The sequence below is a fragment of the Xenopus laevis genome, chromosome 5L, assembly GCF_017654675.1.
Source record: "Xenopus laevis strain J_2021 chromosome 5L, Xenopus_laevis_v10.1, whole genome shotgun sequence".
In the NCBI taxonomy this organism is placed as follows: domain Eukaryota; kingdom Metazoa; phylum Chordata; class Amphibia; order Anura; family Pipidae; genus Xenopus; species Xenopus laevis.
Genome location: NC_054379.1, coordinates 95,107,627 through 95,134,438, shown reverse-complemented (window position 1 = coordinate 95,134,438; position 26,812 = coordinate 95,107,627). Strand labels below are relative to the sequence as shown.

At 36.4% G+C, this 26,812-nt stretch overlaps 1 protein-coding gene across 8 annotated transcripts in view; it reads left to right on the top strand.

The window, feature by feature from the left end:
- Positions 1 to 26,812, top strand: part of myo6.L (myosin VI L homeolog) — a 120,186-nt gene that overhangs the window by 71,154 nt on the left and 22,220 nt on the right. For all 8 annotated transcript variants that reach the window (XM_041563109.1, XM_041563110.1, XM_041563108.1 and 5 more), the window contains 14 exons: positions 2,122 to 2,194; positions 2,771 to 2,898; positions 3,398 to 3,493; positions 3,981 to 4,151; positions 6,791 to 6,829; positions 8,534 to 8,627; positions 15,969 to 16,099; positions 16,273 to 16,350; positions 17,547 to 17,676; positions 18,575 to 18,665; positions 19,384 to 19,534; positions 20,770 to 20,978; positions 21,091 to 21,169; positions 22,662 to 22,819. In XM_041563109.1, coding sequence (XP_041419043.1) covers positions 2,122 to 2,194; positions 2,771 to 2,898; positions 3,398 to 3,493; positions 3,981 to 4,151; positions 6,791 to 6,829; positions 8,534 to 8,627; positions 15,969 to 16,099; positions 16,273 to 16,350; positions 17,547 to 17,676; positions 18,575 to 18,665; positions 19,384 to 19,534; positions 20,770 to 20,978; positions 21,091 to 21,169; positions 22,662 to 22,819 — 1,628 coding nt within the window. The remainder of the gene's footprint in view (positions 1 to 2,121; positions 2,195 to 2,770; positions 2,899 to 3,397; positions 3,494 to 3,980; positions 4,152 to 6,790; positions 6,830 to 8,533; positions 8,628 to 15,968; positions 16,100 to 16,272; positions 16,351 to 17,546; positions 17,677 to 18,574; positions 18,666 to 19,383; positions 19,535 to 20,769; positions 20,979 to 21,090; positions 21,170 to 22,661; positions 22,820 to 26,812) is intronic.

The window sequence follows — 26,812 nt, the reverse complement described above, 5'->3', positions numbered from 1 at the left end:
GGCCAAACATTTTACTTTAATTATTAAAATGACAAAGCAGAGAGAATGGGATTTTGGGAGTTTACAAACTTCGGAGGATTTTAATACTGATAGGGACACCTGGTTACAAAATGGCACAAGAACGCTTTCTACATTCCACTTTGAGGATTAAAAGCCTCTGGTAAAATAACACGTTTAAAATACATTAGTAACATATAAACAAGAGGGTTTCTGCAATGCTGCTATTAAATTGTTAAGAATTCAGATTGATTATACTGTAGCAGATACATTTAATAGTATGGTGGCGGCATTGCTGCAGTTTTTCCCATATTGTGCATATTGTGTTGTAACTATCACAATACATTTTAATTGATACAAGTTTGGGTCTTTAACTTGTTGGTAAAATACATCACAAATCACAATATAAAAAATATTAAATACATCACAAATACTAAACATCTCCCACTCTGTCTTTGTATGCAGAGCTTATACACCCAACAAGGTGATTACTGTGAATAATTGGATTATCTCTGTGTAGCACTGCAGAAATTTGTCAGCCCCATATACATAACATATAGTACATTAGAAATATTCACTCTTAAGATTTTGATAGATTAAGATTTTACACTTTCTGCACATCTTATATGGTCTAAGATCAGAAGATAGCAAGTCTCTACAGCAACCACCTTTTTGATGAGTCTCACCATCTCCCCTCTGTCGTAATCATTATTAATTTATATAGGGCCAGCAAGTTGTACAGCACTTTACATTCATTAGTAACAAACAAAGGGAAGGGATTCCTACCTTTAGGGTAAGGCCAGACGGTAAGGCCAGACGAGGAGATTCGGGAAAATTTTGTCGCCTGGCGACTTATCGCCACGTCTTTTGCGCGACTATCCCCCCGAACTGCCTCAGCGTGTTTTCCCCATAGGCTACAGCGCAAAATCGACTGCGCTAATGCACACGCGGCGATGCGTTTTCAATAGTCGCCCAACGTTGCCTCACTGATGTGAGGCAGTTCGGGAAGATAGTTGCGCAAAAGACGTGGCGATAAGTCGCCAGGCGACAAAATCTCACCGAATCTCCTCGTCTGGCCTTACCCTTATAGAGGCTGCATGTGTGTGTTAGGTACCGGTATGTTAAAGTGCGCACTTTTTCACAGACTTGCACCAAACCACATCACACTAAACCAAGTAGCACCCGATGGCAATTGCAGGAAATACCACCATATTGCATTGTGTGAAATACATGAAAACTAACATTTTATTCAGCAGTTTGTCATTCCTTATTCTACACCAATATTTGTACTTATTTTAAAGGAATTACTAGATTAGGCGTACTTCACTTTCATTTTAATAGTGTTAAAGGTGAAGTAAGTAAAGCCTTTCAATATTAAACACGTTCTCTCTTTTGATACAACATATTTCAAGTTACACTTTTCTGCCTGCTCCTCACGACTTGCCTAGGGATCATTTAAAGAAAAAAAAAAAGATATACAGATATTTGAAGATGAAAGTAGTGCAGAAATGGATTTATTGAGCCAGAAAGCTATTGTGTTAAGCATACATTCTGTACTCTTTCTGTTTATGTAAGGACAGTAAATGTATTTCTCCATCACTCATAGAAGTGAATGCCTTTGTACATTACTGAATGCTGGCTGATTATTACCTATGGGAAACTGTCAAGTACATATAAATAAGTGGTGTTATAAGATGAGAGAGAGAGAGTCTGACATTCTAATTATTCATAGATTATGAAACTCCCTAGAATAGGGATCAGTTTTGCCTGGACCTTTTCAGAATGTACTGTATGTCTTATCTATAAAGCACAATATTTTCTCGTCTCTCTCTCGTGTTGTCCTTTCATGTACAAAGCACAATGGAGGGATGCAGAAGGATATTGGCACCTGGATAATGAGTCAATTTTATGGTTGCGTTCTCATTACAAACAAACTTCTGTCTACCCTAATGGCACTTTCTACTATGACATACTTGATCATCCTTTAACCCCATCTATGTTCTGTATTTTTTTTTTTTACACCTTTCATTCAGTTTTGTAATTTATTTTTAGTACAACTTCATAGTTATTTTCCTTGCATATTTCACTTGTATGTGTAACTTACATTATTATATTTATTTCTAGGAACAAGAGCTTTATCAGAAGGAAGGCCTAGGGGTCAATGAAGTGCACTATGTGGATAACCAGGACTGCATAGGTATTCTATTGTCAATACTTTATGCTTTATATGCTGGAAAGCAGACCTCTGCAGCATGATGCAGATAATTTTGTGTGATTGTTATGCTTCATTTTTCTTCTGTCCCTCGGTTTCTTTTCTTTGTCTCTCTATGATTCGTCACTCCATTCCCATTCTCCTGTGTCCATATTCGCTGATGGCATGATAACAAGACATGATTCCTAATTTGAGGCTTTTACTTTAGCATTTGCTGCGGTTTGAAATGCTGCCTGGGGTTTAATTTCCTCCGGGTATCTCAGCAGTTCTGCTTCTAAAGATAATTATCTAGTGTGAGAGCTGGTATCAACTTAGAATATTCTTATACATTTCATATTGTATACTGCAGATAAATAATCACCTACCAGCCTCTCTTTATTGTGCATGGTTATTGTCACCTTGCCTGAGATCTACAAAGGCTTTCTAGTGACATTTGTCAAAAGAAAATAAATTAACTGAAGGCATCTATAATCTGCTGATTGAGTGGGAAAGCAGCACATTTTGTTTTTACTTTTTAATCCATTGAATACATTCTGTTGCATCCATTTTCTTGTTTTGTAGATCTGATTGAAGCAAAATTAGTGGGTGTCCTGGATATTCTGGATGAAGAAAACAGGCTCCCTCAGCCAACTGACCAGCACTTTACTTCTGCTGTTCATCAGAAGCACAAGGACCATTTCCGGCTTACTGTGAGTCAAAACTTTTCTCCAAACTTGTTAGGAAAAGGGCATGCAATGTGCAGGTTCGTGGGAGGCTTTTGGAATGAAAGCACTGAGCCACCCAGCACGAAATGCTTATTTGCACAGTTTCTAAATCATACATTTCTTCTTGTATAGCCACAGGGTCAGAATTACTCCAGAGGCCAGTCAGAAACTTATTTATCAGACAAAGGCTTCTTTTCTGATTGCAGAAGTCTGCAAAAATATATCCCTCCAAGCTGTGCTCTGAAGTAATTACCATAGTATCATGTAGTGTTTTGGAAAACGATCACATCGTATTTCAATATATTGCAAGTGAATTTTATCAGCTACAACGTTCCGCTTCTGGCTAGGCATGTTGGGAAATATAGATGTGAAGTGATGGATGGATCATGGTTACAATTCTCACATTCATCAGCTAGTGTACATATTTATTAATCACACTATTCTAAACACATAAAATAGAATATTGCTTTGATTTGTATTGCAGATTCCCAGAAAGTCCAAGCTCACTGTACACAGAAATATCCGAGACGATGAGGGCTTTATTGTCAGACATTTTGCTGGAGCTGTTTGCTATGAAACGGTAATCTTTTTAAACTTCATGGTGAGGTTTTCCCTATGTTCCAGACAAGAGACACATGCCTTGCACAGAGATGAATCAAACAGTGGGTCTATGCGCTACACATTATCTACCCTGCCAGAGGATATCTGCTGCAGTATGGCACTTGTGTTGAAAGTTTAATTGACTTTGAATGTATTCTTTTACTTATATGGCTATGCATGGGAATAGTGGTGGGGTAAAGTAACCCACAACAGGCAATAAGAAGTTTGCTTTTTCACAGGCGACCACTAAAGCTACTTTCTAATTGGTCTTTATAGGTGATTAGACCAACAGCAAACTTTGCACATTACTAGACTAGTGTCTGTGCTTGCTAGGTGGTTAAATAAACTTGACAAAGGCATAACCTGTAGCTACAGCAGTCCGATTCTCTGAGAACAAGAGAGAAATTGTAATGCATGAAATCTTGATCTTTTTTTGAACTTATTGTTATCTCCTTTTTTCTTTGCAGACCCAGTTTGTGGAGAAAAATAACGATGCTTTGCATATGTCCCTTGAATCTCTAATATGTGAATCCAAGGATAAATTTGTCCGAGAGTTATTTGAAACTGCCAATAACCACAAAGACTCGAAGCAGAAGACAGGGAAACTTAGCTTCATCAGCGTGGGCAACAAGTTTAAGGTACTGAATTAGATAGGCTAACGGGTCTTGCATGTATAGGAATGGGCCGTTGTTTCGGCACATCAAGTGCATATTTGTGACTTAAATCTCTATTTAGCTTGGCTGAGTCTTGAGAGTTCCAAAAAGTCAGGTAAGGTAAAAAAGCAAAACAAATTGCCCATAAAAAGATACTTAAAGGAAAACTATACCTCCAAAATAAACACTTAAGCAACAGATAGTTTACATCATATTAAGTGGCATATTAAAGAATCTTACCAAACTGGAATACATATTAAAGTAAATATTGCCCTTTTACATCTCTTGCCTTGAACCATCATTTTGTCATGATCTGTGTGCTGCCTCAGAGATCACCTGACCAGAAATACTACAACTCTAACTGTAACAGAAAGAAGTGTGAAAGCAAAAGACAGAACGCTGTCTGTTAATTGGCTCATGTGACCTAACATGTATAGTTTGTTTGGTATGTTTGTGTGCACATACGATGCCAGGGGGCGGAACTTATTTTTTAAAATGGCAATTTTGTATTTATGATTTCGCAATGGCACATACTACTAGAATAGTATATTATTATGAAAATGGTTTATTAACATGAAGCAGGGTTTTACATATGAGCTGTTTTATGCAATATCTTTTTATAGAGACTACATTGTTTGCGAGGTATAGTTTTCCTTTAAAAAGATTAAATTGTTTTTTATCAACTATGACCGTAGAGCCACGTTTTTATACTTTTAAACTCCATCAGGAACTCTACAGCATCCATACTTTCCATGATTTAACCTGATCACCGACCAGCACAAAATGCCCTTATATATACAATGTGATGTGTGCACGTAAACTGGAGCACCTCCTAAAATCCTAAAATATATAAACAAGGCTATCATTTTGCAAGTACTCCACATAGTATGCTGCCTTATACATAAATTGCATAGTTTATAATGTGGACACTTGAAAGTGCAAGGAGGACCAAAGTGTTCAAAAACTCTTTAGAATATATTTCTGGAAATATAATTTATACAATGTGCTATGGATCTGGAAGTGAATATAGTTATATACATAAGCAATAGATATGTATCAGACTGAAATTATATCTCAAGCAAGCAGTTCCTAAATATTTAGCAATGCTTTTCAGTGTTCTAATTAGGAGCAAGAAGGTATTTTTCTAATCACATGTACACACAAAGTCTAAGAAGATACAGTATCTTCTTTAAGTGGCACCTAATATCAGTGGGTAATGGTTTGTATATATAGTCATTGGGCCATTGGGCTGGTTCTACAGCAGACAATGTGCATGGTGACTCATTGGTTTAAAAGATGCAGGTTAAGAAAAAGACAAATGCAATAGCACTGATTATACCAAGGGTGTCCAACCTGCGGCCCAGGATAGATATGAATGTGGCCCAGCTTCAAACAAACGGTTCCCGAGGAAATGTCATGTCGCAAAGGATATGGCCCCCCTAATGTGCCCACCCGCTGTCATTACTTAGTACCTTGCATTGGCAATTCAGCTTGCTGTTCCTGTTGCACTCCAGTAGTGCGCATATCTGACTTGCGCTCTTCACTTTCCTTTTTTTATGCATTGCAAAAACATGAATTAAATACATTTGATTCACATTGTATGTAGAAGGAGATAGAAAAGGAAGGGAAGGGGGAAAAAATTTATGGAAATAGGAGAAAACAAGAGAGTGAAATAACACTATGTGCTCTCTAAGTCCAGACACATTAGCCACCTTAGCCTGTTATCTTGTTAGGAACAGGCTTACTATGCCAGTTTGTAACAATGGGGTTACCTATGCCCAGTTTGTAATAATAATAAGTCTATTATAATGGTGTCCCAATTTCCAGTGTATAGCTCCATCTGTTTATCCAACTGGTATTTTAGTTATTTTCTGTATATTTTCTTTACTTTTACAAATCAAAAGTGTTTTTGTATTTCATGTGTGGCCCCAGACAATTTTTCTTGTTCCAATGTGGCCCAGGGAAGCCAAAAGGTTGGACACTCCTGGTTTACACCGTCTTTCAATTCCACTTTTCTGATCATATCGCACGTCATAAATATATTAAATGTACTTTGGTTTCTATAGTGTAAATATTTGTCCTTTAATTGGGTGCTGTGGGTAAGGTACTAAACGCTCTCCTGTAATGTGTAGGTTATTTGTCAGGTTGTACATACACAAGTCTCTGACTAAAGCAGGCACTCTGCTGTTTGTCCAAATAGAAAGATTGCGCATTCCTTTCATGCCCTGCAGCCAGAAAGTTATGTTTTTCAATCTTTAATATCTGAATTGTATTTATACCCTATACAAAAGCATTGGCTGAAACCATGAGATTTTTCCTGAAGTATATATTCTCTTCTTCTCTGTAGTAATATGTATGCTTTCCTTGCAGAAAATAGCTCTAAGTACAGCTATTCATCACTTGGCTAGTGAGTAGTTGCATAAGATATGTGTTCCAGCATTTTATTATTTTGATTTCCGACTGCATTTCCATGAGCCATGATGTCATAAAAAAAACATGCACTGCTGGGTATAATGCATGTATATGTGGCACCATATTGCATGCCAACCACCCAATGCACTCAGATCAGCCATTTTTTTTTTTTTTTGCTCAATAATTAATTAATTTATTTATTTATTTTACAGACTCAGTTGAATTTGCTGCTTGAAAAACTGCGTAGCACTGTGAGTATAACTTTTACTTTTTTATATTTGCTAAAATAATGATTCTCATTGTTATTGCCATTGGTTTATGTTGGAGGCTGTGGTTGCTTACTGCAGTTCCTATGGCTACACATTCCCTCCACACATGGGTTTTCATTGTCCCCGAATAAATGATGTTTTACTACTGGTTTAGTCAGCCCCCAGGACCCTGCAGCTCTCATGCATACAACATATTGTAGTCCTAGCAGATTTAGAGAGCTGTGCATGAAATGAGTCATGCATTATTATCACAGAATCCAGATTGAGTTCCTAAAACCACTTTCCAACAATAGCTATAGTTAATTTAATTGACAAAATTGGAGTTGATATTGAAAATGAAGCCACACTAACTGGTTCATTCTGGCCTCCACTCAGTCAGGTTTGACAAAAGGTTTCCATTTTTACAGCAGTATTTAACCCTCCAAATGTAAGGTTAACAGATCAGCTGAAAAATCTGTGTCACTGATAATATATACAAGTTACTGGGCTGCAATGATTTTTTAACTGGTTGCATTTACATTAAATAAGCAGTCAGATTTCTAAAAGAGTCCCTTATTTTTAACTTGCTCTGGTAACCAATTTACTAATGCAATTGAAAATAGTCCCTGCAGTATGATAGACAGCATGTGTGGGGAGACCAGGATGTTTATAAACCAGTTTTTTAAATAGAAAAATGCAAGGGTCTGCTCATGTTTGGTCAGTTACACAAGGATATTTTGTTTCAAGGACTACTATTTTATTAACAGGAAGTTGGAGGTCCTTGTGGCAAAAAAAATTCTAGGTAAAAGTACAAATCAGAATGCCTAAGTAGGTAATAGACTAGATATGTATTCTTAAAATGGGCCTCAGCCTCCTGCATTGTCCTCTCTTCCCAAACTCTGGTCATGCAAATACTTTCCTATAACTACTTTGCAGCCACATCAAAGAAAGTATATTCCCTTCTAAAAACAAGTCAGAATATCTGTAAATAAAGTTGTTGAGCCATCCAGTGGTCAATCAGTCCACATTAACTAATTGCTATACATTCCCATCTCCAAAAAAAATGCTGTTGTTTTGATTTCCCTCTAACCTTCAGCCTTACAGCTGTTGGAATTCCCCTATGAACTGGTCATCTTGCAAATAATAAAAAAAAAAGATATGTAGTTATAATAATAAAAGACAAAAAGTATATTCAACACAAGCCTTTTCATTGAAATAACATTGAAAAGTGGGTGCTGACCCTTTACATTTAGATTGAATTGGGTATTGTGAAAGGTTATGCTTTTGCACTGTCCAAGGACATTTATCGCCGACTTCGTAAAGAATACGCCAGATTTGGATGATCAATAAGAATTACATTCATGGGAGCAGCTATTTTCAGTTTCCAATATAATAATCCATTTCACTTCAGAGCCTTTTGATTTTTTTTCATCCCAGCTGGGTTCTGAAGATCTCTATCAGTGCAGGAGATAAAAAGAACTGTAGGGAAAGCTAAATATTGAGCTGATGAGCTGGGAAAATGAAGAATAATGCATTGTATGTGTGTGTGTGTGATTTTCACCCTTTACATTTAGTTACTGTTAATTATATTCCATGTTCACATTTAGAATGTGATGACCTAGTTCTCTGCTTGGCAAAGCCATAAAAATGATGTCCCATTATTGTTTTGTTTTGTTTTAAACAAATGGTTTACTGACTATCCCACAGGGATCTAGCTTCATTCGCTGCATCAAACCCAATTTAAAAATGACAAGTCATCAGTTTGAAGGAGCACAAATTTTATCTCAGCTACAGTGCTCAGGTAATGTTTATATTTTAGCTTTTTTACAACATAAAAACGAAGAATGTCTGTATTTATCTTGCTAATATTATTATATTAACATTATATTATATATCTCTGCATGGTATGCATCTATTTGCATAGATAGTTCATCGTTCATATCAGTCTCTGTCCCAGTGGAGCTTACAGTCTATACTGGATATCACATTTACTCAACATGCAATAGGTTCAATTTAATTGGAAGCCTGTACAGCAGGGGTGCCCAAAAGGTAGATCGGGATCTACCTGTTGACCATTAGCTGGTGATCAGTAGATCTCAAGACACTGTTAATTATAGCGATATACAATTTGCCAGCATTCAATATTTAAGTAATATTTTCCATGGAACATAATGTAGATTGTAATGGGACAACATCACTAAAAGTAGACCTCGCATTAGAAAAGTATGGACACCCCTGCTGTACAGGTATGAGACCTGTTATCCAACATGCTCGGGACTTAGGGTTTTCTGTATAACGGATCTTCCCGTAATTTGGGTCTTCATTCCTTAAGTCTACTAGAAAATCATGTAAACATTAAATAAACCCAATAGGCTGGTTTTGCCTCCAATAAGGACTAACTATATCCTAGTTCGGATCAAGTACAAGGTATTGTTTTATTATTACGGAGAAAAAGAAAATCCTTTTTTAAAAATTGTATTATTTGGATAAAATGCAGTCTATGGGAGACAACCTTTCTGTAATTCAGAGCTTTCTGGATAATGGGTTTCTGGAAAACTGATCCTACACCTGTATTTATTTTGGGCTGTGGAGTCTTAGATGAAACACATACAAACACGCAGAGAACATATTCCTAGCATTGCACTGGTTGGAATTAAACCAAGGACCCCAGTTCTGCTAAGCAGCAGCTCTAACATCTGAGCCAGCATGACCTTGATAAAGTTTCAACAGAGAGGAAAATCACTACTGAAATAAAAAGTTATTCAGAAGGAATATAAATAAAGGTTGTAATGCATGTCAAGGACAGCTCAGCAGAATGTCGATCAGCTACTGTTTATATTGTCAGAGTATTGTAAAATTGTGCTAAAAATCAATATCTACATCTTCAAAACCAACTTAGCCACTTCTTAAAATTACTGCTAAGAGTTGAAGTCAACATTTTCAGCAGAAGCCCTTTCTTGAATCCTTTTTTATACAGTGTACTGATAGTATCACAGTAGTACAAAAACAGGTGTACAGGCCCAGACTGGCAATCTGTGGGTTCTGGCAAATGCCAGAGGGGCTGCTACAAGATGCCATAGACAGTCACTATTTAGAGCAGTGATCCCCAACCAGTAGCTCGTGAGCAACATGTTGCTCTCCAACCCCTTGGATGTTGCTCCCAGTGGCCTCAAAGCAGGAGCTTATTTTTAAATTCCAGGCTTGGAGGCAAGTTTTGGTTGTATAAAACCAGGTGTGCTGCCAAACAGAGCTTCAATGTAGGTTGAAAATCCACATAGGGGCTACCAAATGGCCAATCACAGCCCTTATTTGGCACCACAGGAACATTTTTCATGCTTGTGTTGCTCCCCAACTCCTTTTACTTCTGAATGTTGCTCACGGGTTTAAAAGGTTGGGGATCCCTGATTTAGAGGGTTGGTGGGGGATGTTTGGGCCTCTGTGTACCTGAAATGCCAGGGCCTATTTTGATTCTCAGACCAGAGTTGCATATTTTATCTTTTACAGTTTACAAAGATAGCAGTTGTATATTGCAGTCTAGCTGTTAGCCACTAGTTCTGCTACAGAACTGTTGTGCCAGATGTTGCAGGGTTGATTGGATATGCACCAAATCCACTATTTTGGAATTTGGCCGAATCCTTCATAAAAGATACAGCCGAGTCCCGAACCAAATCCTAATGTGTTTATTCAAATTAGTGCCAGGGAGGATTAAATAGAACCACACCCACAGCACAGTTTAAAATGTTTTCACTTTTTGTTTGTGCAAAAAAGTCACATGATTTTAGGGATCCGGCTTTATCCTGCTGAAATAGGCTGAATCCCGAATGAATACTGGATTTGGTTCATCCCTATTGGATATGCAGGCAGCATCTTCACTGCCTGCATATTGGCGGCCCTCTTATGACCTACAGTGAGTGAGTTGCGTTGCCCATTCTGCAAATCATATCTGTATTGTACAGTGATAGCTCTAAAATGCATAAAATCAACACAATTTAATACAAAAAGCTGCTACAGATATATGGAGTTAGTTTATAATATACCAGCATCATAAAATATTTACTCTCAAGAGATGTGCCAATAACTGCAGTGTGCATTTTTATACCCACTGCTATTAATAAAAAAAAGTGTATATTTGCAGTCTTAGGCAGGGGCATAAATTTATATTTAAAGGAATTGTTCAGTGTAAAAATAAAAACTGGGTAAATAGGCTGTGCAAAATAAAAAATGTTTCTAATATAGTTAGTTAGCCAAAAATGTTATGTATAAAGGCTGGAGTGATTTGATGTATAACAAGTCAGTCAGAACACTACTTCCTGCTTTTCAGCTCTCTTGGTTTACACTGACTGGTTACCCTGGTGACCAAGCAGTAACCAAGCAGAGACTTGGGGGGGGGGCACATGTGTCATAGCTGTTGCTTTTGAATCTGAGCTGAATGCTGAGGATCAATTGCAAACTCACTGAACAGAAATGTACCATGTGGCTCCCTTCAAGTCTCTGACTTATAGAGCTGAAAAGCAGGAAGAAGTGTTCTGGCTATTATATTAGACATCCAGTCACTTCAGCCTTTATACTTTATATTACATTTTTGCCTAAATAACTATATTAGAAACATTTTTTATTTTGCACAGCCTATCTATTTACACAGTTTTTATTTTCACACTGAACTTTTCCTTTAAAGTAATTTTTTCACCCCCCCCCCCCCTTGAGTGCCATCTATCCCTACCCCCTCTCTTGGTTGTATACACTTAGTGGCAAGCATACAGACTGAGAAGGTTAGAAAAACAATGCTATGGCCAAAGTTCTTTTTGAGTCTTTACTGGGCTCCTCCCTAACTAGGCCCCACCACAGCACGAGGGTAAGTTCTTTCTGATGTTACACTACTGAACCTGTGGTTTTGTTTGAGACCCCTGCAAAGGTGAGCCATCTGTTTGTAATTGTTAGTTGTGAATAGCTATGTAGCCTTCTTCAGTTATTAGGGCTCGTGCTGAGAATGACTTTGTCTCTAAAGTAACTCCCTGCTGTTATATGTTCCCTGCCAGGAGTTATATTTCCTGTTATAATTTTCTACTTGTAATTACCCTGACCTATATAATCTGTGCATTCTAATATTTCAGCCATATTACTTTTTTGCTTTTCATTTGTTCATTAGAAATGAGAAAGGCTTCATTAATCTTGTTGGACATTTCCATCTTTTTACTCTTTTCTACCGTCACAGAATGGGAGTTTCCCTATGAATCCGCTTGAATCACATTTTGGTGTCCCTTTGTTTGTATTCCTGAAGCAATGTATATACAATAACAAGAATTTAACCATATCATGAGCAAACGGGCAGGAGAAATACTCAAAAGATAAGGAGCTTCACACACTCAGTGGAAGTTAGCCAATTTATTCAAACCAATACATTTGAACAGGGGTAAACGGCTCTTGCATTTATAATTGTGTGCAGCTCCTTATCTTTTTATATCCTTATATTTGCTTGTAATATGTGCGCATTACCCCCCATTGCCCCCCAGCTTTATATTTGTATCAGGGAGCTAATTTTCCCTTTCATAAAATGGATAATTAGCAAATAATTGTCCTCAGTTTGGAAGTAGAAAAATATAACGTCTCCTTAGTATACTGAGACACAAGTTTTTGTGTAGGGCTGCTTGGCATTGCAGACTTGATTTAATGTCACGTTTTTCACTACAGGATTTGTTTCAGTTTAGTTAAGCTGTAGATGAGAAGCTGACATCTAAAGAAAATAATTCTTGAGCCTCAGGCAATTTATTTTCACGCTGTTCACCTGCATTTGAATTACTGCTTCATGGCAAAGTCATTTCTATAAATTTTCCTAATTTTAAGATGAATAAAAGTATTCTTCTGTCCCAATCGTACCGATCATAAGGGTTTGCTAATTGGTTTAATTGGTTTTCTAAAACATTTGTTTTTGCGATCTTTTTACTTTCATTGTTTTGCATGTGATCATTTTTGAACACAGAGAGAAGGAGAGTTGGGCTCGGGTCACGTTGGTGCCCATTCTGGCCCTAGTTAGGTTTGGTGAGGAGTAAATCCAGCATCAGCAATAGTGGCTCACAAGGTCATTATAATCATGAAATTCTTTATCTGTATGTGTGTTAAAGGGATGGTTAACATTTAGGGGCCAATTCACCAAGCTGGAGTGAAGGATTCGAAGTAAAAAAACTTCGAATTTCGAAGTGTTTTTTTGGCTACTTCGACCATCGAATGGGCTACTTCAACCTTCGACTTCGAATCGAATGATTCGAACTAAAAATCGTTCCACTATTCGACCATTCGATAGTCGAAGTACTGTCTCTTTAAGAAAAAACTTCGACCCTCTAGTTCGCCACCTAAAAGCTACGGAACCCAATGTTAGCCTATGGGGAAGGTCCCTATAGGCTTGCCTAAGTTTTTTTGGTCGAAGGATAATCCTTCGATCGTTGGATTAAAATCCTTCGAATCGTTGGATTCGAAGGATTTAATCGTTCGATCAAAGTATTATTCCTACGATCGTTCGATCGAACTATTTGCACTAAAATCCTTCGACTTCGATATTCGAAGTCGAAGGATTTTAATTCCCAGTCGAATATCGAGGGTAAATTAACCCTCGATATTCGACCCTTGGTGAATTTGCCCCTTAGTATGTTGCAGAATGGCCAATTCTAAGAAACTTTTCAATTGGTTCATTATTTATTTTTTTATAGTTTTTTTTTTTTTTAATTATTAGCTTTTTTCTTCTGACCCTTTCCAGCTTTCAAATTGGGGTCATTGACCACTTCTAAAAACAAATGCTCTGTAAGGCTACACATAGTTATTGTTAATTTTTATTACTCATCTTTCTATTCAGGCCTCTCCTATTCATATTCCAGTCTCTTATTCAAATCTCCCCCAAACGCTCAGTGTGACCTTACCCTTAGGGTGAAGACACACAGAGCTACTAGTAGCAGCTACAAAATAGACAATAGTGATAGCTGACTTTCTAAAACTCTATGGGTGTTTTAGCAAAGTCAATTCTCAGTATTGTCTATGGCAGGGTATATTGTAGCTGCTACTTGTAGCTCTGTGTGTCTTCACCCTTATGCATCACAGTATTTTTTGTTTGCATTTCTTTACAAGTTATTTTATTCTTTATCTATATGTGGTAATGACAGACCAAGTTGCACAATATAGGGTCAGGGCACACGCTCAGATGCGGGGAGATTAGTCGCCCGGCGATTTATATTGTAGCAGGCAGGAGGCAGTTTGGGGAGATTAATTGCCCCGAAGAAGAGGAGATTTGGCGCCGGGCAACTAATCTCCCTGAATCTTTGCATGTGCCCTAACCCTTAAAGGTAGATTGTGTCTCGGGGTCTATGCATTTTTTATAATCTAGCTGTTCATTATAAACGGGCACTACAAGATGGAGAGTAGCCAGTTCTTCCCAAAAACTATTGTTTTCCTGAAATAATTGAAACTGCTATGTTAGACCTTGAATGAGTACCAGACCTGGGAATTTAATGTGCATTTTTTTAAACCCAATAAATTATTGACAAGGTATGTCTCCTCTCATATTATTTACATGTCTTTCATTAAAAAAACAACTCTTAGGCTTCTCATGCATTTGCACCTTACCCTAGAGACTGTTTAATATTTAGCACAGCACAAATGCACCGAGCAGCCGTGCACACAGACTTTAAAGCAGGAAGATAGAAAATATTCTCTCTACTACAGGTATAGGATGCATTATCAGTAAACCTGTTATCTAGAAAGCTTTGAGATGGCAATTTCATTTCCCGTAGTGTCCTGTTTAAACAAACAATTCTTTATTTTTGATTGATTTATTTTTTCTCGGTAATAATATGACAGGGCCTTGTACATCATGTTAAGTAGCCTAGCATAAGTCCATGTTGATGGCAAAACAGACCTGATTGGTTTTTTATGTTTTTAGTAGCTTTAAGGTATGGTTCTCTACATTACAGAAGGATTCCTTATCCAGAATACCCCAGCACCTATGCATTCCAGTTACAAACCTGTGTATAGTTAAAATATTTTAGTCCATGTTTCCTTCATCTGTTCTGTTGTTTGGCTCACTGTATATGGACATTAGATAGCTCTTATTGAAATGTATTTGGACATCATTTGATTTTTGGATTATTGGCATACAGTTTATATAATCTGCCAGAAATAATGAAATGACAGAAGGAGACACAATATAAAAAAGAGAAAAAGCTGGTTGGGGGGTTACAAGAGTTTTATAATACCAATATAAATATATAGCTATTAAATACAATAGATGAACTCCTGGAAGGAACATATACTCCATTTATAAGCAATAGTTATCTTGATTTTCTCTTCCTGGGTAATTCATTTATTCCTTGGTCTAGTCATTTAATCTTTTTCCTCAGGGACCAAAATTAGATTGTAACCTATTTGAGGTAGGATTTTTTTTATTTTGTTTAAAAGAACCTATGTGTGATACTGAGAATAATTAGTGCCAAGGGTATATCAGACCATATGCATTAGCACAATAGAACCATGGGGTGCTCCCTTCCTTTCTTTTTAAAAAAAGCTGGGAGAATAGTTATCACTGTAACAAAAAAAAAAACACGCACCCTTATGTTCTGGAGAGATAATGTGCTTCCTCAGATTTTTTGCTCTTTGTTAACAATGCATTGCCAGTTGCTGACTTATGATGGAATCAGTCATTTAAGGTGGATACACCCTTGACAATCACCCCCCTCTGATATTAAGGGACCCACCCCTTCCTGCTTCATTTTTTTACTATTTACATATTAAAAAAATTATTTTGGATTCTTTTAACTGCTTTCTGCAATATCCTTTTCCATATCGATTTTAGCTCTTTTATGCATGATATTTAACTGTTAAAGCAAACGGTATTTGTTCAATTGGCTAATGGGTCAATTGGATGAATGCCATACAAGTGGCTATACACATGCATGGCTATACCATTGTTATGGTGGCCATACTCTGGCAGATTTAAGATGCCAATTTGGGTCCTTCAGTCCAATTTGCCGGCTTATCTGCCAGTGTATAGCTTTGTTTGATTTACTGCAGGCATAGATGTATAAATTAACAAGTCACAACTTTATGTAATAGCCAATAAATATGCACTACATGAAAATGTGTTTTGTTTTTGGTCCCTTAGGCATGGTGTCCGTTTTAGACTTAATGCAGGGTGGCTTTCCTTCTCGAGCATCCTTTCATGAACTTTACAATATGTACAAGAAATATATGCCTGCAAAGCTGTCTCGATTGGATCCAAGACTTTTCTGCAAGGTATTCCATATCGCAAATAGTCCCTTTTTTTAATTGTACCAAAACTCCCTTTTCATGTGATATAAAAATCTCCGTATTAAATGGCTCACTTTTGAAATATCCATTGGTTGTCTTGAAGACTGTTTTAAGGGCTATGAATTCTTGCCTATTAATGTGTTTCTTTTATGTTACAGGCTCTTTTCAAAGCCTTGGGTTTAAATGAAAATGATTACAAATTTGGTTTAACTAAGGTGTTTTTCAGGCCTGGCAAAGTAAGTGTCTAATTTTTTATTTATTTTTTCCCTATTCCTCACTTAAAATTTGATGACTCTAAATTAAAATTTAAAATCATATGGTGAATTATTAAGCTAGTTCTGTTAACCTTTTCCTTATGTGCAAATGATTTTTATCACCTTGGGCTTTAGAATACTTGGGTAAATTAATAGAATTACTATTCTCTGTGACCGCGTGCTTGTGTTCTTTCTCCTACAAATGTCAAAATATATTTCTCCATATTTAAAACACCCACCGTAGGAAAAGCATTTATATGGCAACCCTGTCATTTTATCCAGGCTATCTTTGGTATCTAAACTATGTAGGTTCAACTGTCTAGTCTTGTAAAATTTGGATTTCAAAAACATTGCTTTAAAAATGGTAATTAAGAATCATACATGTTAGAGTAATAAACATCAAGCATAAGAGTTAATAATGAAATAAAATACATAATACTATACACTTTTTCTGTTCCATCTAAACAGTAGCTGTGGTGGGGGTACTGAAGTTTTACACTATAATTAAACAATTAAATAGTTTCATTTAAAATATCTATTCATTCCAAACAACTCTAATATTAGATTATAAAGAGAAATAAAAAGGGAAAAGAGTCAGTTCTTCAGTAGTGGGGGTTCTTCTTATATTTGGTTGATGTATAGCTCCTATTCTCCCTTTGCATTATATCACATTCCTATAGAAATGTTAAACTGCTCTTACCTAGTGGTACTAAGAAATACAGTTATGCCTAGTAGTCTAATAAATGTGGAGTGTTTATTATTCTGTGGAAGTATTTTTCTCCCAAATGTGCCGCAAGCCATGTATTGATTTTCACAACTGACCTTACAATGGAAATGTCTCCTAAGATACTTTGTTTGTGGGTTTTGTAAATTTATTGGTAGGATACATTCCTTATACCAGAGATGCAATCTCTGTAGCTGTTGTAAGCTACATCTCTCTGTTCTTTATCTCCACTTTGTAAGCTCTTACAGCCACACAGGTATTCGTTTATATATGTATAGAGGGTTGATTAAACATGAGCACTGGGAAATCACCTACTATTTTATACATAATGGTTTCAATTGGAGATATTTACTGGTGGCATTACATGATTACACTCATTATTTGTTGTTTTGTTTCATAGTCTCTATCTGGTTTCCTTATGTAATTACTTCATTTTATTTTATTTCCTTTCCAGTTTGCAGAATTCGATCAGATCATGAAATCTGATCCAGATCATTTAGCTGAGCTGATTAGACGCGTCAATCACTGGCTTATCTGCAGTCGCTGGAAAAAGGTCCAGTGGTGTGCACTTTCCGTTATCAAATGTAAGGAGGCTGTTATATGATGAAGTATCATCCACTTTTGGCTGGATTTTTCAGTTGTTCAAACAGTTTGAATGTCACTCCTGATTTAATGTCATGCTTTCAATAATACAAACCTGAAAGTCACAAATATATAAATCTTTTCAATCTCAAATTTTTTATGCAGTGTATGTTTATACCTTGGGGATGAATATAAATATTTGTGACTATCAGGTTTTTATTATTGAATGCATGACATTAAATCATGAATGACAGAATCTGACATGGGCTGAAAGGTTCAAACGTATTACATTTTTAAATTACTCATCATAATTATCATCATTAAACAATTGTGTTGTGGTATTGCTGTTATGTGCCCTTTACATAAATTTTAATTCCCCTTGAGTCCTGTAAACCTCTTAATAAACATTTTTTTAAATAAAACTTTTTTTTGATCAATTCTTAATATAATACTTACCATAACCCCCTTTGTGGATCAGTTGCTTGCGCTGTTGTTCTCTATGGCCAAACAGCAGCAAACCTTATGAGTCTTATTACCGTAAAGGTACCAAAGATGGAGGCAGATAATTAGATGACCAATGCACAAATAATACCCCTGCATAATGGAATCCTGCTAACTAAACAGTAACAACAAAGAGGGATGGAAGAGAGTTGTATACTGTCCATCAAATCATCTCACAAGGACCAAACATAAAGAAACTTCAGTTTCCCTGTTTGCCCTGTTTAGCTCAAGAAATGTAAAAATAAAATGCAAAAAGTATGTTCAACACAAGTCATGTTCATTGAGGTCATGCTAAACAAGGGACTATACTGGCTCTTTATGACCCTTTATCACAAAGTATTTTTATTGCTAACATTTAAATCACCAACCACTTCTTGTAAAAATGATTCTCTCTTTTAGTAAAAAACAAGATTCAATACCGGGCTTCAGCTTGCATTAAAATGCAAAAAACTATTCGAATGTGGCTGTGCAGAAGGAAACACAAACCACGGTAAGAAAGGATATTAAGCAGTATTCTCCATCTCAGTTCCTTTATGTAAGTAAATGAAATTCCAGCTGACTGTATTTTGAATGGGGAAGCTTACAATCACAGGTTGATTTCAGGATATACAGTAGTTGAAGCTGATGTAGCTCTAGATTAAAAATGAAATCTGTACAGAGCAGGTGTTTGGTACCTATGCGTGGTGGGAGCTATCAGAGATTCCAAATTGAGCAATTCATATCAGATGGATAGCATACTGAATTATAGGTTTCCTCCACATACGTCGTAAACTGAACTAACAGTATCCTGAGTTTGGGATTTTAGCAAACATTGATGCTGTTTATGGTGTAAGGAGCTAGGGAGCCTTATTGTTATTAGGAATACTGAAATATTTATCCTAACCCCAGATATACCGTTTAATGGAAGTCTGTCACTTTAAGGTTTAAGGGTAGTTGAAAATATTGAACATTATGTAGACAGGCATTGAAAGAAGAAAAAGACAGAATTCAGATGGAAGAGTAGAGGTAGTGGATACAGAATAAGTGAAAAATGGAGAAAAATATGGTGACTAGACTAGTAGACAAAAGAGGGTTGGTCTGAGAAATGGGCAGCAGGGGGCTTAAAATAGTAAGTGCAACGACTTCTGGGCTACTACTTGCTAACTTTAACAGCTTAAATGTTATATGTTATAAGATTTTTTATTTATACTGTAATCCAAATTTTACAGCATTGATGGAATGGTAAAAGTAAAGACTCTGAAAAAAAGGCTGGATAAATTTAATGAAGTTGTTAATGCCCTTAAAGAAGGAAAAGCAGAAATGAACAAACAAGTAAAGGACTTGGAGCTTTCCATTGATGCCCTGCTCTCCAAGATAAAGGTGAGAGAATTACAGCTAAGTCAGGGGTCTCTTGTATAAGTTAAACAGCTCAGAATTGCATACAAATTTAACTTAAACTTAAACTACATCAGTAGAGTTGTACATGTTTGTGATAACATCACATTCTAAATAACAAGCTTAGGCATGATTTATGATGGAGCAGGTTGGGGTTAGACATTGGTCTACTGTTGCTGAATTAAAGTTGCAGTGATCCAGTGATTACAAATGAGAATTTTATGGGTTTAATTTGCATGTTCTTAGAATCATAACCTATGGTTTATTTTTGGGCTTAGATTGAAGTGGTAATAGTTTATTAATAAGTTATGCTGGAGGCTATCTTGGCATCCCATGCAATTTCAGGAGCACTGCCAGCTTTTCTTCCAGCTTACTTAGCTCTTATGTATATTTAGTGGAGTGATTTGGATCTGAACGATAACAACTCTATAATGTTTCTCTTATTGGCAGGTAGAAGCATGTTATCAATCCCCTATATAAATCCAAATGCCTTACTCACTGGCCAGTAAGATTGTTTTGCATTTTGCACAAGTAGTTAGTAAATGGTTCTCTGTACTTTCCCGATATACCTATTCAGGTTTACTCAAAATAAGTTCTATACTATGGTTTCCATCAGTGAAAAATGTTCCTGTACAATGGTGTGACAGCAGCAGCAATATGATAGGATCAGTGACAGCAGCTGAAAGTATAACATGCTAACATATTCATTTTCAGTTTTTTATTAAATGGAACTTTGTGGCTGTAATCTTAAGCAGGTGTGGCCAAGGATGATTGCTCAAAAAGTAAACATGGCCTGTAGAACAATTCATATGGCACCCTTCATCCACCCCAGTTTTATGGGTGTCCCTGGATGGATGTCAGTTTGAAGGTCTGCTAAACAAATTCTATACCCACTTAATATCAATATCCTTAGTATTTCCTCTGTTCTGTCCATTTAAAAGCTGCTGATGTCTAGCTACCAAGTACTATTGCACTTGCAATTATGCCAGTGATGTAATTTAAAGAAGACCTATGTGTTCCTTAAAAGTCTTTAGATAAGCTTTAACAGCAGGCCATACATTATTAAAGCCATTCTGCAGTCCAATATCCTGATATGGGGACATATGCCTACTTACAGAAGGCCATGTCTTCCTGCTGAAATTTCACAATTTTGTAAAGCATTTTATTTTTTTTGTATTTTTAATTGAATTTTTTTTCTTCTTCTTTTCTTCTTTTATTAGAACACTATAATGACCCGGGAGCAGATAGAACGAGAATATGATAATCTGGTCAAAAGCTCTGGTCAACTACTTAACTCTTTGCAAAAGAGAAAGAAAGAAGAAGAAGAAGCTGAACGTTTGCGCAAAATTCAAGAGGAAATGGAAAGGGAGAGGAAAAGGCATGAGGCTAAAGAGGAACTTCGAAGGAAAGAAGAAAATGAGAGGCGTCTGTTAGTAATCCCATGCAGTACATTTGTGCTTTCCAGCATTGCAGTTCTATTTATGTACATTTATGTTTATGATCGAAGCTAAAGCCTGTTGTGTTTATTTCTTCTCATGCAGAAAAGCTGAGATTGAAGCAAAAAGAAAACAAGAAGAAGAAGAAAGGAAAAAAAGGGAAGAAGAAGAAAAGCAAATTCAGGTTAGTTTTAGATGAACTCCCAATAAACTTACAAAAATATCTAGGTAATAAAATATTGTATGGTAAAAAAAGGGTTGACTCTTTGAAGACATTTGCTTAAGTAGTGACCAAAGCAACTGCATGGCTGCTGTTGGAACATTATGTACTGTATTCACAAGGTTTGGTTAGTTGAATAAACTACAAATATTCAGCGCTCAAAGGATCACTTATATGTTGCATGTTCCACAGCCAAGTGTTTAAGCTTAAAATGTGTGTTTTTCCCCAAAAAAACCCCCATTTGCTTTGACAGGTGGTTTCAGTTAAAAACAATAATAGGCAGCATGGGTGGATTACGGTGCTCCTCCACCATCTGAAAAATGTGGACAGATTATAAAACCTGTGTGCCATAGCCCATAGGATCAGATCGCCCCTTTTTGTTATGTATCTAATATTTTTTGTCTAAAAAAAATCCCACTAGGTCTGTTGTGGTTGAGCCTTAGTGCACATTCATGCAAAAAAACCATCAGAAAAAATGCAGATGTTTTAATCTAAATATCTCATCGATGAAAATTGTGTTTTAGCCAGTGTTATTGGTACTTTAATGTGCTTACTGCTTTGCATAGTTTGTATTTATTTCAGAGGATATAGTGTTAGCTTCTGTACTTCCACACACACACATGCAACTTGAAGTCATTCCACCATATAAATGTTAAGCCTATACAGTGCTTTATCATTATTTTGTGAAATGTACCAATGTGGCATATGCCACCCTATAAGGCAAACTTTTGTGTTATTATTATCATTAAATGTAACAATTTTCTGAAAGTCAGACCGAAGTTTTATAAACCAACCAGAAGACAGCTCTATTTACACTCAGCAAATGTCAGACTTTGTCATCAAAAGGCTGATTAACTTTTCTGTTGGCCAAATGTGAAAATCCCAGAAAACTAGCCTACTGAAAAAAACTGTAATCTTTCAAAAAATAAAATAATATATCCACATTTTAAGTCTATCATATACGAGAAGCGTTATGTAAGGCTGATACTAGACAAACTTTGTCTGAGCAGCTCCTACTCCATTTCCCAGGTGACAGAGAAGGATGACTGGGGCGTAGCAGCTTTCCCATTAATTCAGTTTGACCCTTGCCGTAACTCTGCTTCAGTTCAAGAAGTACATTTGAGATCTGTCAGTCTGAAATTATGTTCAGTGTCAAAAAGAAGCAAGTAAAACTTTCATTAAGATAAATGCTTTGCCCGATATGCCCTTGGTATATATAAGCTCATATATATATATATATATATATATATATATATATATATATATATATATATATATATATATATACAGGAGCAACTTTTCCATCTATAAATCTTGCCATTGAAGCAGAGTGAATACAGAAGTTCTGTGCTGGTAAACATTTGCTTTCTCTGTATCCACGGTCTAAACAGTTTTATTGGAAGGAAATAGTTTGAGGGCAGAATATGATGGCCTCAATAAAATGGTTTGGTTGTAGGTTGAAGTGGAGATGCAGCTGGCTCGTGATCGGCAGGAAGAATCTCAGCAGCAGGTGATCCTTGAACAAGAACGAAGGGATCGGGAGCTTGCCATGAGAATTGCACAGAACGAGGCAGAGCTGATCAACGAGGAAGGACCAGATTCAGCATTGCGCAGGTAAATAACTTTTACACATTACTTGGCATTGAGTAGTATACAGAAATCTAAATATTAGCTAATGTCCATATAGGTCTGATTTTTTAATTCTTGCATTTCAAGGCCAGAATGAGAGAAATGGGGCATTCCAAAAAGACTGCCTACTATAACGTAAACTAAGTTCAAAATGCAGCCCTCCAGTTATCATGAAACTTCATCTCTCAATACATCCACAGCCTTTAGTGTCAGCTGATTGCTAGGATAGTTTTACAACAGCTGGAGGGCCACAGGTTGGACCACCTCTTTGGGTTCAGTAAGAACAATGTTATCATAGTTGTCATTTTACCAATTACATTTTCGGTGGGGGCTTTTCCTTCTGGGCCACAGGTCTAGGGGAATTCCTACCGAAGTTTATTGTGCTCTAAATTTTGAATTCCTACCAACCTAGGAATGAGAACACTAAAGCGCTAAATAAATGTGGAGAGGCTTGCCAATTCGGGAGGCAAAATACTCAACATGGTGGGGAATTACTTGTAAGTTACTGACCACAGGGAGGTGAAATTGATTGGATACGAGTCATTTACACTTCCAATGAAGTACAAGTTCAGCTGGCCGCTGCCATAAAGCAGAGTGGGGCCTTTACATCACCAGCTCAGGGCTTGTAGCAATAACATTTCTTCAGTTTATGAAAGTGACTTTCTCCGAGATTTCAACTCTTGGATGTGGAATGAATGTGTTCACATTATACAGAGCTTCGAGTCATTTTGCTGTGAATGTATTAACCTTACAGCATAAACTAGTCTAGATTTCCCTGTGCAACGCAATGCTGCTTTAATCTCTACTTTCTTTAGCCCTGAAAAAGGGCACAGAATGCATTTTTATGCCTTCCAGTACCAAAGGGATTAAATTAAGAGGTTTTCAGTTTCCAGATTCTGTGTTTTCACTTCAGTTATCTCAGGGTTTTCTTATTTTGCACCAGAAATACATTAATTTCTTCAAGCTTCTGTAATTTCCTTTCCCAGTCGATATTTGCATCTGAGACTTTTGCTACTTCACATCTCCAGGTATATATGATTTTTATAGTGTACATTGCACAAATGCTGTACTTTATTAAAGGGATAGACCACCTCTACAACTCCCATCATCCCCTGTCATCTGATGCTGATTGCTGGGAATGCTGGTTGATGTGTTCAACATCTTTTTTGCTGCTGTTAATAGATATTTCACTACAAAGCTGTCTAATTTCATCTAATTGCAATTTTCTTTATTTTTTGCCATGCAGATTAATTTTGGATCCAAAAAATGTATTTGTTAATAGATTGTGATATAATAAACATTTTATAATTTAAAGTAATAGACGACAATTAAACACAATCCAGAACAAATGTGTCTAATATGCAATGTAAATTATAAATATGTTGACTGGTGGCCTGTTAAAATCTCGTTGTGCCTAATTAGCCTAATATTCTCAGTGAACAAAACAGGTTTGTTAATCTGACTTTGTAAATGTTTTGAAGGCAATCCCTGTGCAGCTCCTAGCATTGTGAAACATTGTGTAGATCAGTGTCTTCTAACATAACTTGAGTGGTCCCTGAAGATGGCAGTTTACTAAAAGCATTTCATGTGAAGAAATCATCTCTTCCCAGAGGATACTAGAGCGAAATAAAATATGTGTTCTGTAATTGCTCTGTCTTAACACAAAGCCATCACTACATTCCACATTCTTTTCACACTATCAATTTGTTTATGAAGTTTCTGTTTAAGATACAGATTTGGCCATTTTCCAAATGATCAGTCTGGAATGATTTTCTCTTGTAGAGTGTCACAAAACGCATCTGGTCCACACAGTTGATTTTTGTGTGTGTTTCCTTTCTTATCGCATGTCTGTGTGTTTCCTGGTGTGTTGATTTAAACAAATGAAGGCAGTGAAGCAAACTCATAATTCTTTTTTTTTTTGACAGTTATTTTTAATTGGGATTTTGCAGTTTCACAAAAAAATTAACAAAATAAAAAATTCAACATAGAGTACAGCTTTAAGGAGTATATAAGAAAGTTATGAAACAACAAGAACTTCTAATTCTTAAAGGAGCAGTAACACCAAAATATAAAAACATTTTAAAGTAACTAAAATATAATGTACTTCTAATATGCATTAGTAAAAGGTGTGTGTATGCTTTAGAAATATAGTTTATGTAAATAGGCTATTATGTCGCTATGGGGGCAGCCATTTAAGCTAAAAATGGAAAAAAAGGCACAAGCTACTTAGCAGAAATCAGATAAGATCTGTAATAGAATACAATAACATTATACATAGTGTGTCTGGTATTTGCTAAACTGTGCTTTGAATGGCTGCCCCATGGCTTTACCGCAGCTTGTTTATATAAACTATAGTAGTGTTTCTAACACAAGTTACACAGGTGCGTTAAACAGTACATTATATTTTATTTTTTTTAAACCACTTTGATTTTTAGCTGTAGAACTGCTGCAGTTCACCACTGATGGGTCTCCGTAGAGGGCTCTTATTGTGTTCTGATTGTTAGCCTGTGAGGCAAATAAGTGCATCAGCCATGATTTGGTCACCCACTCACAGGACCAAATCGTTCTGATCTGATCATTTCACCCCCCCAATTGAGTAGGATGTTGGACGAGGTGTGGGATGTTCCACAAAGGTATGGAATCTATTATAAGGAAGCCTTTATTTAATATGGCAATATCATTTCCCATAGTGTCCTATTTCAACAAATAATTCTTAATTTTTGACTTAGATCTCTCACTATACAGTAGAACCCCCATTTTACATCCCCTGATTTTAAGTTTTCCCTCATTTTACATTGTTGTTTTGTGGTCCCACCTATATATTATGCATAATACATTTCACAGATTTAACATTTTCCTAGATTTTACACCATTTTTTTCTGGTCCCCTGAAAAACATAAAATGGGAGTTCTACTGTAGTTAAATTACAATACCTTGTACTTTATCACTGAGATGGTATTACCTTTAGACCATCACAGACCATTGTGGTCTAAATACCCCAGATCATGTAATCTAAAATATCAATCACAAAGCATGACAGAACTGCTGCTTCATGAACAAAAGTATGGAGAATTAACCACTTTCTTCTCTATACAAGCTCAATAGTTATAATTTCTTTTAAAAATTCAGTTATGGAAGAGATATGTTCCCATATGTAATAAAAGGCATAAAGTTTGCCTGGGTGCAGTAAACCATAGCAACCAATAACATGTTTCCTTTTAAAAAGGTAAATTCTGGTTTTGGTTGTTATGGGTGTTTAGACCAGTAGCAAACGTTAACCATTTTGTTGCATTTCCCCAAATCCGTACATACTCGTCAGTTGTTGTGAGTCATGAGTGGCTAAATGCTGGCTGCCTCACAGCTCTGAGCCTCCAACTACCACCCCCATTTATCCTTTTTACAACTAATTATAACCACATTTCATGTTCCTTTGGAAAGCAGTCAGCAGTGCCATTGTTATATGGCCATGGACCCTATGAGTTTTATAGCAGTGTTAAGGGAAAGTAGTGTATAATTGGACTCGGTGGTACATATCACCCATCAAGGTGAACTTAAGCATGCATGGCTTTTTGAGCTTAGACTTAGATGTGATTAATGCACTTTCAGATTAATCCAATAGGGATTTCAAGTTTGATTTATTTCTGCTTACCCTAAGTTGATACTGAGAACTATAGCTTTTGCATATTGCATTCTAGATACCTTGTGATGAAACACGGTATTCAAAGATAAATTATTTTGTAAATACTGTACACAAATTCATTTTACATTGCTTCTAAATGGACTTTACAAAGTCATTGTGGAAAAAGTGGTTCTTACATTAGTTCCACTGATGGCCCCGACACAGTATACTGTAACTACTCGCTGGGGTCATTTATAAAGACTGGGCAAACTTGCATCTGGCCAGTAACCCATGGCAACCAATCAGATGCATGTTTTCAATGTTCTACCTGCAGCTGGCTGAAAAAAACAAATTGCTGG